At 42.8% G+C, this 15,046-nt stretch overlaps 1 protein-coding gene across 1 annotated transcript in view; it reads right to left on the bottom strand.

Annotated features, from left to right (window-relative positions):
- dctd (dCMP deaminase) overlaps positions 1–15,046 on the bottom strand; it is a 35,784-nt gene that overhangs the window by 14,033 nt on the left and 6,705 nt on the right. The window contains 2 exon segments of the mRNA NM_001304212.1: positions 1,598–1,714; positions 13,770–13,905. Of these exon segments, the coding sequence (NP_001291141.1) occupies positions 1,598–1,714; positions 13,770–13,905 (253 nt within the window).

The raw sequence follows: 15,046 nt of genomic DNA, 5'->3' as shown, positions 1-15,046 counted from the left end.
CGTCATTGAGACACTGCTGAACAATCCATCCGTGGCAGAGTCAGGGATTTTATTGTTGCCCAATTCAAAATGAACGAAAGGTTATCTTGCAAATTCAGCAACCGAGGTTGTGCAACGGGCAGGGCAGTCTTTCATTTATTACATACAGTAAATGTCATCTTTTTTTGAATGTGCTTTAGGACTTAGCAATGTACAGCACCCTATTCCACAATCCTGTAGATACATAATTTTATAGTCACACACTGTTTCACAATTTACTTTCAAATGCATGACATGATAGATATTTTACAATTACATAAAAATAATTTGAATAATGCGACCAATTTTGTTCAGTGCGAGTTAGCCATAACTAGCGCATGTACCAGCAACCACTTGGTCCACCTGGTTTGGCAAAAAGCGCATCTTCAACTCTCCCAAACCCACTGGGGAGTGCTGTGATGGGGGGGCAAGATCACAAATTAAATGCACTAAATTGTGCGGGGAGAAGAATAGGGGACAAAGCTTTTTCAACAGTGTGTCGGCTGGTATATTTAGTTGAGTGTGTGTGTGTGCGCGGAGTAGTTGTGTGTCAATCCAGTATGCAGAGCTCCAGGAGGCCAATCGCCTAAGGAGAACCAGCAGGGGTTCGGAGGAAGCAAATGGGGGGAAAGTTTTCACGAGAGAGAGAGAACAGAATTAACTAGAGGGGGAATGAAGGTGCAAAAAGAGGACGGCGCGAGAAAAGGGCCCTGCTGCTGGTTTCATTGTGTTTCAACAAGACAAAGCCTGTGGTGGAAGACACGGGGGGACTCCCGCACAGGGAAACCTCTGTTAGGGGGTCACATCCAATCCCCACGAGACGCCGCTCCCATGCCGAACACACCGTCGGCATCACCTTGACACAGACCGCACCGGGAACACGCGCGCACACGCCAGAGTTGAGGATGAAGTGCACCCAGAACGTGGTGCAGGGAACCTGTAGAGGCGCTCCGAGGAGGAACTGCGGCAGTCTAATTCGATTTTTCTTTAAAACAGACCACGCCATTTGGTGATAAATAGACTAGGTTATCAAGGAGGAGAAATTAGACTATATCTCCGTTTGTTAGATGGACTGTGGGGTTTGTATCATCCAGTCAGTGTTGATGTCATCACAGGGCGGTTCCAGTCTGAATACTGTGTGGAGTACTTAGGCTAAAGAGATGTGTCAGGATAGCCAAGTAGCTAAGCATTGTGGTTGTCGCCCTGTAGGAAGGGAGAGAGGTAGAAAAGAGAGAGTAGAGATGGAGATGACAATACCTATGTGGTTATGAAAAGTGGAGTCCAGCTTAAGACAGAAGTGTGTGTGTGTGTGTGTGTCTGTCCGAGAGCAGCGAGGAGGAAAGTCAAGAGGTGTATAACGAGAAAAGGAAGTGTATTGGTATTGTGACCCTGGGTGGCTGGGAAAAAAGAGACTGGGGAAAAGCAACACCAAAACAAGGGCTTTTTATTTATTTCACAGAGAAACAAGTCCACTGGGGGGGGGGGGTTCGGCGAAGGGGAGAGGGCAGAGCTTGGCACTGTAGAGGGACAGAGGGATATCACAGGCTTTTGCACATGCATGCGTGCGTGTGTGTCTCACCTGCTTGGATGATGAGCTTGGCACACTCGTTGCAGGGGAACAGGGCCACGTACATGGAGCAGCCCTTCACGTCGGCAGAGTTCTTATTCATGATGGCGTTCAGCTCGGCGTGGCACACTGGGCGAGAGACAGGAAGAGGTATGATCATCTGGTCAATCCGCCGGCTGGCAGTGAGTCCAAACAATTACAACCAGAAGTGCAAGCAGGTGAGGCGGGCTTAATAAGAACCTGACGAAACGCACAGAAATAAAATTCCCTAATTCAAGCCGTAGCGGATAAAGATACGGACAAACTCCTTGGGTGTATGTGATGCGTGCCACCATTTAATTTGTTATTCTTTAAACTACAACTGCTAGCTTGGCGACTAAAGATGTTAAGAGAGTAAAAATGGAGGAATTCAGATTTGGTGTTGTGGTTTTAACAGTAGCCCCACAAATTATTTTGCACTAAGTCGCATGATATGGTTCAATGTGCCAATACATCAGTGCAATCTGACTTTTTAGAGTCAGAAAACTGCCTTTGACAGCTGATATGGGATCTGAGCTAAGATAACTGAGTCAAGAGACAGCTGTGGTAAATACACTAGGTCTCTATCCCACACTCACTATAGGCACATCAACATATTAACCCAGATTAGCAAACCTAATTCGATTTCAAACTTCAATCCCCGAGTGAAGGCTACATATTCTAATCAACCATATCTCGTTCCCATCTCTAGAATACAGGTTACATCTTAACGAACAATAGCATCAAAAGCTCTGCTAGTCAGTCTCTTGTTTCAGTTTACCATCCCAGCTGTAGGATTGGGGACACGGGTTGCCCAGTTCCAAAACAACGTTATCCTAGTTTACCGATCCTAGTTAGGTACGGCGACTCAGGCCCGAAACCCGTCTCACAGCGAGATCCAAAAGATTTCTCAGGCCCATCGGAGCGCCGATAAAATCACTCACTCCCGACATTAACTATAACAAATGAATGGCTGACCCCCCCCCCCCCCCACACACACACCAATAATTTGTGTTTACGCGTTCAAAATGCATCCCCCCCCTGCAAGACCGCTCGAGCCAGCCACAGATTTGCTTTGTGTGTAGATGTGTATGTCTTTGTAATTTACAGGGCTCATCCGCCAAAGAGACCTTGCTCTCAGCTTGACTCCCCGTCAAGAGAAAGGTTAAATCAAAGCAAATGGGCTCTGGCACAACATGGCACGGCGCTGCCGGGCTCGCGACACACGCCGCTCTGGTCCATTGTTCTAACCACAAGCATATCAGAACCCTCACAATCAGGCCTGAGTGGGAGGCGGCGAGTGAGGGGGAGGGCCAACAGGAGCATCACGTCCTGAGTGACAATCAGTTGTCATGGCAGCGTGTCTTCACTGGGGAACGGGATTAGACGATATAAACCCATCACCGGGTATTTGTTATAGTCACTGATCTCAGATAACATGACCAGCGCTAGTTACTGGTACAGTTACTGATCTCATAACACGACAGACACTGGTGAAGTGATTATTTGCAGTGTGATCCAACAGCCTCCCTTTTGAAATGCATTAATAACGACGGCCGCACGAAAGCCTTTTCTTCAAATTAGCTGTGGAGTTGGCTACTTGAAAACAGGTCCTAAAAAGAACCATTTGTTCTTTTTAAATTAGATGAGGTTTACCAAATGTTCTTCCCAGGTAGATGGCAATTACTCTCAGCAGCCATGAAAGAGACTTTCTGGACAAGAAGGATGTTGTCTGTGAGTGCACACACACGTGTGTGGTCTCAGCTAACAAGACACTTGTTCTCTGTAATTGTATATTACAGCCTTTATTGCAGGCCATTATTCCTCTTTGAAGATGATTAGAAGTTTTTTTACTTGCCCTGTTTCACAGAAAAATTACTGTGGAAAAGGTACCATTCACTTTGGGTCTGGATTCATACTGTGGTTTGAGAAGCTCATTTACGGTCATGTAAAGTGCTGGCTTGTGGCTGTTCGAAGACTTCAGTAGCCCAACTTAATCAGCTTCTCTATGGAGTTTATAAGCACTGACCATAGTTTGTGAACAGAATCTATGAATATGTGGATTTGCTGGAGGTAAATACTAAACATTTAGTCAGAATTACATCCTCTGTGCCAAGTCTAGAGTTAGAGAAATCCACCAATAGTAAAAATCAAGCTTTTGTCAAAACGATTTCTAAATTACTGTTGTTCTAACATTTAGAATGCCTCAAATAAACAGAGATTCGTTTAGGGCTGCAACCAACAACTATTTTGATAATCTATTAATCTGTATACATCTGTTGAAATTAATTGAATAATCAGACATTAATTAGTAAAGTAAATCACTTGCATTTAATCATTAATTATACTTAAATGCAAGTGTTTTGCTTATTATATTAAATCAGTGTTTTCCTAATCTTGCAAAATGCTCTTTAAAACAACTTGAGATTGAAATAAAACAGTTTAGTTTTTTCCCATGTTCATATATTGTCAACAGATCTGTTTTTGTTTAGTTTGAAAAGTTTATTTTCTTTATTATTCATTATTTATCAAAACAATACCATTAAATGGCGTGCTTTAACATGTTGGAATTCACTTGCAGAAAGGACTAATTGTGAAAGGTATGACATTGCTGAGAATCTTTTAACAAACAGCTTTACAAATAGCTTCTAGCCCACCCAGACAAATAATACAATGAATTGAGTTGATTGGAGATGCATTTTGCACTAAGTCTTTACATTTATACTCATGCTAACTCATGTGCACATGAAGCCCACTGGTTTAGTAGGGCTACAGTTAGTGTCATGTTAACGCGTCTCATTCAAGAAGGTTTTTCACTTCAACTTATGCACTTCAACTTATCCTATGAGAAGCAGACTAGGTAATGGTTCTGAGTACTGCAGTATAGGAGTACTGTTTCAATTATTATTTCTTAACTGCATCTCACACAGACCCAACTAATCTATAATGAAATCCACTGCCAACTATTTTTCTTATCTTAACTTTATCGATTTTAAATCGATTAATGTTGCAGCCTTTAGTACAAAAGCGAGGGAAAAGTTGGTGGTTGTACAAAATTATTCTAATAAAAAGTACGGATTTTCAGGGAACCAAAGTCGCACAACTAGGTACAAAGTAAGCATTTAATCATTTACATTTATACAAGTATGGACCTTCTGGGAATCAATGCACTTGGAGATACCACATTCAAACTCACACCAGTGCTTGAATCCACAGCTTGTGGAGTTTTCAAATGGGAGCTTTTTGGACGACCCTCGAGTGGGATGGGAAGGGGAAAAAATAACACTGTTTTTGAAAAACTGAAAGAATGTTAATTTTATTTTTCTAATAAGAAAATAATGCAAGGCAAACAGTATGTGAGGGAGTGAAGGAGAGATTAGGAAATAAGTGATTCTTCACCTAGCTTTGCTAACAGCACGAAACGACTTGAGCACGCCTGCCTCACAGCGAAGCACAATATGCTGCCGAATACGTTCCATCTGTGAAAATGTTAACTTGTCTTCATGAAAGAGCTTGAAGAGAGGGGAAAGACTGTGGGGTGACTCTTTATCCTTTATTCTCAAGTGAAGTGCAGGTTGAAATCCATCCTTTAAATGTAACAGCAGAGTGTCTAGAGAACTAATTTACTCTGTCCTCCAAACTAAGCAACGCCCAACCTCCCTTAACACTGCCCATTAACTGGAGACATCCACAGAGCTTCAGGTATCTCCCTGCATGCACACATATTCTAAAGCTTCAGGTATCTCAACCAAAACTGCTTTCAATTACTGGTGGAACCCAGAGAATAAAAAATAAAACCTTCAGAAACTAACAGGGCAGTTTGACTTAGGGGAGGAAAAAGTGAATAACCTCTCCTCCTTAACTCAAGAGGGAGATTAATTATCCAGTTCCCGTGGCGATTAATAAACTGATGAAACGGGAACGTGTCTAATGTACAATCTGTCTGGGAATGTTGGAATGGAATATTCTAGAACACCTGTAGCCAATTACATGCGGATGCTGGGCTGCCTATGACCCAATGGAATAGCAGATAAAGTTTCTGCAGGCAGCCAGAGAGGGAGGGGTTAGGAATGGAGAGCAAGACTGGGGTGAACTGAAGAGTGACAGTACCAGGACTGCTCAATCTATTAAATTACTTTCTTATAAGTGATGTACAGTTAATTGGGAAAGTATTCATAGCATTTCACTATCATCACATGATGTTGTGTTACATACACTTCATTTGAAGTGTATGTAACATCACATTTGACATCAATCTAAAGGACTGTAATCGTACACATTCCTGCTGCAGATATGTACAACATGCATACTGATACACCCCCAACCTACAAACAATACCCCAAAATGTAGAAATTTGTCCCAATATATTACGGGGTAATTTTTTTAATATATTTAACATACATAAGATTTCAGGGGCCGTATTTACTCTCACTTGGAGGACTCCTAAACAGCAGTAAAGGTTCCTAGCTAAGAGTTTCCTCTTAAAACATACTCACAAAGCTGCTAAGACCAACTTCTACTAAGGAATGGGGAGAACTCTTAATAAGCTAAGAGAAAGGGCGGGGTTGGCTGAGTTGCTATGGATGTGTTCCACAAACAAGCCTACTTACTATGCCCACAGTGATTGGCTAATAGGGTAGTGGTCTCTGTCAGTGAATTAATCATAGCAATACTGGAAAACGATGTGTCATGTTGCCATACTGAAATAAAGATATTCACAACCAAGAATGATATACTGACTAGTCGAGATATGTTCAGCTAATTGTCAGTGCGTTCCTCTTTTGATGGTGCAATAATTTGTGCAATTATGTGTCACATCTTTAGCACCAACTACACCAGGTTGTCGAGCTACGGCCATGAAGTCTTTGTTTCTTTGTAGTTGGCGAATGAGGAAACCAAATGATTGGTCAGACGATATGGGGTCTGGAGAGGGCATTTATTGTTTGATGTAATTGTAATTTTTCCCATTCTTCTCAAGCTCTTTCAGAATCAATGACGAGCGACAGTGAACAGCGATCTTCAGGTGTCCCCACAGATCTTCAGTGGGGTTCAAGTCTGGGCTTTGGCTGGGCCACTGAAGGACATTCACAGACATGACCCGAAGCGTTGGCTATGCTGTGCTTCGAGTCGTGGACACGCTCAAAGATGAATCTTCAACTAGTGTTCCTGTGTACTCCGGGTGTCTTCCATCCTTCACTCAACCCTGACCAGTCTCCCAGCTCCCGCCACTGAGAAGCCTCCGTATAGCATGATGCTTCCACAACCATGCTTAACCGAAACGGTGATATTAGCCAGGTAATGACTGGTATTTTGTTTGACAAAAAAGGTTCATGGCATTCATGCTAAATAGTTAGACTTTAGTCATTTAGACCAGAAAATATTTTTCCCCTCATGCTGTTCTTCAGGCTGTATGACAGATGCCTTATATTCAGGAGTGGCTTCTGTCTAGCCTCTCTGAAGCATTGTTAAAGTGGCCATTGGGTTCTTGGTTACCTCCCTGACCAAGGTCCTTTTTGTTTGGCTACTTAGTATTAACAATAATAGAGCCGTGAACTTTCAATGCTTTAGCATTTCTTTTAAAGGGATTATACAACCTACCCGGATCTGCGCTGACAATTCTCTCTGAGGTCTACGGAGCAATCTTTTGACTTCATGGCTAGTGTGGGACCTTATATAGTTGGTGTGCGCCATTCTAAATTTGTCCAATCATTGGGATTTGTCACAGGAGGAATCCAATCAAATTCTAGACATCAAGGACGATCAAAAGACACAGGATGCATCAGGGCTCATACTGGAGTGTGTCAAAGGGCCTGAATACATATGTACAAGATATATTAACATTTTTCCTTCCAAAAAAGAAAGATGAGTTTTCCCTATGTGAGTATGAGGTATTTAGTGAATATTTCCAGAGGAATTGTATGAAGTAGTAGGCCTTTGAGGTATTAGGTATACAAGAAAAGAACAAATGCAAAGCATGCGTGGTTACTACTTTGGGCAGTTGGTCATTTAGTTGCCCTGTGTCCAGGCTAACAAATGTTTTAAGTTATAGTCTTACAGAAATCAAAGAAAAAGACAAAGGAAATTAAGAGAAAAATAAAAACAGAGCAAAAAATGAGGGGCAGAAGAAATTAAGACAATGGGTGAGACATTTTTTTTATTTAGAAAGAGAAAAATGAGATTTGGAGGAAGAGACAATCCATGTTAGCGGTGACTCACAGAGGCAGAAACATTGTATTATTAACGTTGCTACGTTGGATGAAGTGATTACACAGCCATTCCTTTGTGTTGGTGGGGAAATAAATGGGTCTGAATTAGGCATTAACAACCCACTGTGTCTACACTCACAAATGGTTCCCTATTCGCTTAATTAAATGTTCAGACTGGTACAAAATGTAGAGGTTCACAGAGATGCAGCCCAGGAGCAGAATGGGGTAAGACTGGGGATAGGTGTATTTGTTATTCCTGGATAGCTAGGCAGGACGTGTCCATGTGTGTGTCAGTGTATGTTGGTATGCCACTGCCAAGGGTGAGGTTCAACCTCCCCTGCTCATATTCATCTCAAAAACGAAAGTGCATCAGAGTGTGTCCGAGCGTTTTACTGTTGAACAAGACTTGTTGCCGCTTCTACGTTGGATAGGTTTTAGAGTTTAAAAACGTGTGAAAAAGTCACCTTCTGAGGGCTACATTAAGGTCAGGGTTACATTAAGGCCATCTCATCAGATAGAGTATGCACAAACCTGGCCTACATGCTAGGTAAAAACGGAAAAGCCCTTTGCTCAGAGCATTATAAAATGCATGACTGAAGTTGACCAGACAACACCTGGTTTAAAAATAAATACATTAAATAAATAACAAGTGGAGCAATCCGGTCTGGTTAGACGAGTCACAGGTGGACCGGTTTGATTGCAATGCCAAATGTCATATAGGCAAAAACAAAACAATCCCCATGAACAGACAAATCCCATACCAACCATAAAACAGAGGGTTTTGGAGTCTGATTGTAATACTATAGACATGCTGAGGGGATCTTGAAGTAGCCTGTACATAAAATATATTTTAAAAAAAACTAAAATCAACAAAGCTGGGATAGAAATCGCCCCATTTGAAGTGAAAGACATACAGTTAAAAAAAAAAAAAAAACACTGTTCCTGCCAAAGAATGCAACTCCAGCTACTGAAGCTACTGTATGGCTGTTCATTATCATACCTATTATGTCTAAATATATTTCCTACAGATCAACAGATCACAACTTCAACCCTGTTGCTGGAGATCCATCATCCTGTAGATGTCAACTCAATCCCTGTTCCAAAGGGCTAACGTCCAGGAGGTTTAATCCTGAACCATGCCCCCGGACAGCTCTCCCAGAGGTGTCTTTGCTCCATCACATAACCATCAGGCTAATTATTACAATCAGGTGTGCTTGCTTAGGGTTGAAGAGGGGGAACAACAGTGTAGCTGCCCCCCTTAAGTGGCTCAAAAAGGGAACGACATTATTTAAACACTGACTAGTTGAATGTTTTATCGAACAACAGTCTGTATATGGAGTGAGAAAAAGCCAAGGGAATTACTTAAAGGTTAGAAATACATAAATGTTATTGACAGATTGGCCATGGGGTTGGGGTCCTATATTCATGAAGGTGCCCTACCGCTATGTTTTACCACACAAACTCCCCCATTGGCCCCATTACCTGAAATGAGCTCCCAAACATTTCTCTCAAAACTATAGACTGGAAACTGGTTTGAATACTATGGTGCAAGGAACACAGCTAACGGTCCTCAAACTAGCACAAAACCTGACAACGTTTCCATCAGTAGATAATCTTAAAAGAAATGTTCAGTTACCACACTCAGGGTCCAACAGACACTGTCGGTCTGTGTGAGTGTGTGTGAGAGAGGAATCAAGGTCTATGGGTACCCTCTCAGGTCCCCACAAGGACAGAAAGACAAACGTGTGTAAGCTCTGTGAGCTTTGACTAGATGAGTACTGTGTAGTTGCAATTTAAGTGTTAGAGAGTAGTGCCCTCTACAGGTCAAACGGTGTCACTTATTTAAGCCTCCACTTTCAAAGAATAAAAATATCCCTGTAGAGCCAGCACGACAAAGTGTCAAAAATGTCATGGGCCGCATACATTTCCTGCTTTTCAGTTTATCCTTATTTGGGGTTTCACAAAGCTTCTCTATATATGTAAACACTTCCTGTATAGGTGTTCATTCTTAACAGTCTCTGCTAAACACTTACAGGCTAGTCGGGGAAAGTTGCTGTAAGTTAAAGCAAAAACAATGTCTACAGGATGTCGGCCACAGTATTCCACAGCCCTAACAGAACCCATTATGATAGCATAGCCTTCGTTTTCTACAAGACAAAAACATCACCACATTAATGGTAATTGTTCCAGTTAAGGCATTTGATCTCAGTCCCTGACAGTTTATGGGGATATGAATTTTGAGCATGGCTTCTGGATCCTGTTCCAGGAGATCTACTGTCCTGTAGGTTCCCCCTCCAACCCCAGTTGTGACTAACCTGACTTAGGGTCATCCAGCTCATTATTAGAATCAGCTGTGCAAAAATCAGGGTTGGAGTGAAAACCTACAAGATGGTTGCTCTCCAGGAACAGGATTGGGTAGCCCTGATTTAGATTTTACAGTTAATGCTGTGAATCGATATTTAGAAACAAATTCAGATGCACTTTCAATTGGGATTACCTTAATTACTTCCTCCCAGTAGTGAGGAATCCCACCTTTGCCTCTTGAAACCAAGATAATACTTTAAATCTCTTTGAAGAGGTGTGCCTACACACCCTAGTGTAATTATACCTTCAAGGGACTCGATAACTGTGGAAAACAACAGCCTTCCTCCAAATAACGTTTAATGTCTGCATAGAGGAGACATGTTAAAATGCATGAGTTCCTTCATGTCTGAAAATATCCTTTGCATTTTTACTTTGACACCAGTGTCTCTGTTGCATGTAAAAAAATTAATAAATAACAAACAAAATGAAACGCATTACAATTTTACATTTCTGTTGCTATATTTAGATCCGCCAAAAGCACATCCACTACTTTTCTGAGACAAAACGTTTTCCATCCTACATTCTTTCACGTCATCCTAAAACTACCCAGGGTTCCCATGACAACTGTTTGGAAACCACAGTCCTTCATTCATAATTTATTTTTTTATTTGCTGGGGTTAAGAGTAGTGGCCTCCATCGCATAGCCAGTTTTAAATTAAAATCGGTCTGTACAGCTGAGGGAGACTGTTCAGGGTTGAGTGAAGGATGGAAGACACCCGGAGTACACAGGAACACTAGTTGAAGATTCATCTTTGAGCATGTCCACCACTCGAAGCACAGCATAGCCAACGCTTCGGGTCATGTCTGTGAATGTCCCTCTTGTACATGTCTTTTTTACTTTCTCTTTTGTGGAAACTGTTCTTTTAACAGCAGACCAGTGTGAGCCATAACCATGTATAGAGATTGCAACGCATCAATCCTCGACAGGAGGACGCCCAAACTGTTAAACACTTTGGCCCTCATTTATCATTCTTGCGTAGAAACGGGCGTATATGTTGGCGTAAGATTTTGCTTACACTCCTCTCATCGCCTGATTTATGAAACTGTGCGTACCTTTAAAATCCAGGTGTACGCAATACCTTCCCTTGATAAATGCCGCGGATGAAAACGATCGTCATTAGAATAACACGCCCCTATATATTCAAGTCTCCACTTCCCCCACGCCCTCATTTTATGCCATGGACACACGGAAGACGGCAAAAAAGAGAAACTTCTCTGACGTGGAGATTGAGATGATCACCAGGGAGGTAGAAATAAATAAAATTGTTTCATTTGGCAGTTTAAAAAGCGGAATAAAAGATGATGTGATGTGGAGTACCCTTCATTCACATTAATAACTGCATGACAATTATTAATGTGAATGTCGTTATTATTATTATTTCTATTATTGTCTAAAAGAAGAAGAATGTCATTTTTATTATTTTGTCAGTCTGAATTATATTTTGGTAATTCAAAGCCTTTTATTACTGAACCCAGTCCATGCGCAACTGCCGGGCCTAACCCTGAAACGTATACATATAAATCAAATGCTTTGGTAAAGTCACACAAATGAAACCTTGAAGTCCATGTTGCACAAAAATAAACACTGAAGTTTGTAATTATGTTGCTGTTTTTTTTACAGTAGGTCATAATATATCACATCTTTTAGTTTGTCAGTGCGTTAGGATTTTCTTTTCTGCGCTGTTAAGGTTTCATTTCTCTCCGCCATGTCCATGTGCAATATTTTGTTGTCATCCATCCACCAAAGATCACTCCAAATATAACTATTAATACGGTTTTATTTTCAGTTTACATCTCAATGCACTGGCATAACATCAGTGCACGAGGGAACTGCAGCAGGGGCTGAGTATACGGCTACACATTTTTTACTTGAGACAGGTCAAAATAAAAGTCCCGTCTCACACATGCGCACAATTAACTCTTGCACAATTTTGGGTATACAACAGTCAGTATCATAATTAAACAACATAATATAACATAAATGATAAGAACATATAACTCAACATGCGCATTTCCGCACGAACTCAAAACGTGCGTACACCACCTCCTGAGCTGGCGTAGGATTTGAGAGTGCCGTACGCCAACGTCCATATTGATAAATCTCAAAGTCACCGTGGTTTTGGGTGTACGCCAGGTGTACGCTGGAAATTTGGTGTACGCACTTTTGATAAATGAGGGCCTTTGTCCCTACACAACAGTGTACATCTCTATGCTCTGAGAATAACTGCAAGGTGTTTCACAAGGTTGCAGTTAGGCTAAGATCATAGAGATGGATAGGTGTCACTAATACCTAAAAGCCTGTAATAATAGGGGTAGTGCCATTACAGTATTCATTTCCATTTTGTCTTTCCATTTGTGAATTGACACACATTTGATGACTAAAAGTTGATTATCGGCAGTGGATTGCCGACAAGGGAATTTGGGGGTCCATTATTCAGATGCTATTTATAGTCTGATCGGATCTGTGATGTACAATACACCTCTGGAAAAAACTACGAGACCACTGCACTTTTTTCTTTCCTTTTCAAAAAATTCGAAAAGGAATGTTTTGAATGAGGAACAGAAGCATTCAATTTGCAGTGGTCTCTTAATTTTAACCCTTCTGCTCCTCACTCAAAAACTTCCTTTTCGACTTTTTTGAAAAGGAAAGAAAAAAATGCAGTGCTCTCTTAATTTTTTCCGGATAGCTGTATATCTTGCACCAGAGTTGGCCCTTATCCTGTCAAATCCAAGACATTAAGAATGTATCATTTAAACCTACCCAAACCAATGGCCTAGCCCGTGGCCTTCATTTTTTCCAAAGCTGTATACTAACCCAGACATCTCACATTATTTCCTCGAACCACATGTTGATCGCGCAAATTGAATTATTACTGAACTGTGAAAACAGAATCGAGTTTAAAACCCATAGCTCAAGTGTCTCGGTGTACTTGCACTCTGACTGGGAAACCAGCAGCCAGTTTCCCCTCCTGCCTGAACCAGCATATCCCTAACAGAGACGACCAGCCTTGACCGCCCGTGTACGTAAAAAAAAGAAACGCCCTAACTAGCCTAGCACTCGTTGCTCGGGGGCGTACCTGCTTTGAAAGTAGCGGTAAGCTGAAGGAGGTTGTGAAACAGACCTCTGCATGGTCCAGTGAGGAAAAGGCTGAGCCTGGCGTCTCTTCGCAGCCCGAGTGAGATCTCCGCACACGCGCTACGGACACGGCGCGTTAGTCAGCCCGCCACTGTTCCAGCTGCCGACATGCTATTCTGGCCTGGCGGCGTCAGTTGGGGTCCTCAATTCGCCGGCTGCAGAAGCAGTAGAGCGCACAGCCCAGACCCCGGTTCAATTATACTAAAACACTCCCGCGTGATTGGTGCGTGCCTGGAGCGATGGAACCCATTAAGTAGTCCCAAAAGTGCAAGCCCTACCCATCTGGCACACTACTTCGGCCAGATGAAACGCTCAAAGTATTTAAAAGAAAACAAATGCTCTTTAAAGCGAGGTCTGACATCAAGCTAAGGAACCTTTTTAATAACTTATCGTTACCGAGCGGGGATCTGATTTGATGCTACAGTATGGATAGCCCCTACTGGCCGTTTGGTGATCTTACCGTAGGGATACTTGGTGTCCAGTCGGTCATCGGCATAGCGAGACCACGGCAGCAGGTCGTCATCACAGCCATTGGGCATGCCGTTGTAGCCGATGCCCACGATCTTATTCTCCGGGTTCACGATACACGCTCCCACCTGGAGACGGGAGGAAACATTAGTAGGATTGGAAACCAGTGGCGGAGCGAACAGCCATCAAACGCCGACCGTTTGAAAGTTGTCTGGTTGAAACGGCATCGCTAATGAGGTTGGCCTGCTGCCGTTTTGTTTCCTGCTCTCCAGAGTGGTACGTTACAAAGCAAGGTCAGATCTAACCCAGCTAGCTTCACATCCCACCTCAGGCTCCATTTGTACCAGGGCCGGCCCTAGCCTTTCGGGTGCCCTAAGCAAAATTAGGGCCCCCCATTAGTCACTAGCGGATTGGGCCCTAAGTGACCGCCTATGTTGCTTATGCCTAGGGCCGGCCCTGATTTGTACTATCAAGGTAGTTATTGCTGCTCTGCGTGTCGCTAACTGTAGGTGGCTTATAAGCGTACATTCATGTCACATGTGGCTAGTTGAACACTTTGTCACAGCCGTTGGGAACTCTATAGTCATCGATGCTTGTAATCATGTTCTCCTGGTTCCCAACACATGTTCCAAGAGAAAAACCCAGAGAGAAGGAAGGAAATAATAGGCCTAGTATCGGTATTGAATAGTGAGAAGGACACTGTTGACTGCTTGAAAAAGTTGGGGAGGGAATAGCAAAAGGCAAGAGATGGACTCCAGCTGAGAACTAGGCCAATTAGAGATGGAAAAATTATGAGACTGAGAGACAGAGAGGGAGGCGCGCACGCACGCCACGCACAGGAAGATAACAAGTACGACAGTTAGTGATCAGGAATAACATACCAATAAACCTTCGCTCGACCATTCAACAGACAAAACCCTTTAACTTGCCAACAGAAACGGAAACCATTCCCGCCCCAACAAACGTGAAAACCAATCCAATCAGACTGATCCAAACATGCAAATCACCAAGGCCTTCGAACTGCTTCCTGGCTTGTAACCGTCCGCCATCCAACCAATGAGTGCGCAGCGGCGGCACCGTACTGCGTGCCCTTCATGGCGCCGTCGGTCCGTCAGTACTCCTGCTGTACTGTCATGGCTCCAGCACATCAAACGACCCGGAGAGCACACCCCCCGCCATCACTCTCCCCAGGACGCTGGGCTTTGATCAGGGGTAGAAACGCTACGCCAAGTCCCTTTATCACTTTAAAAAGACCGGCGCCCTCGCACC

The sequence above is a fragment of the Esox lucius genome, chromosome 25, assembly GCF_011004845.1.
Source record: "Esox lucius isolate fEsoLuc1 chromosome 25, fEsoLuc1.pri, whole genome shotgun sequence".
Lineage (NCBI taxonomy): Eukaryota > Metazoa > Chordata > Actinopteri > Esociformes > Esocidae > Esox > Esox lucius.
Note: the sequence above shows the minus strand (reverse complement) of the source record. Positions and strands in the feature narration are given on the sequence as shown.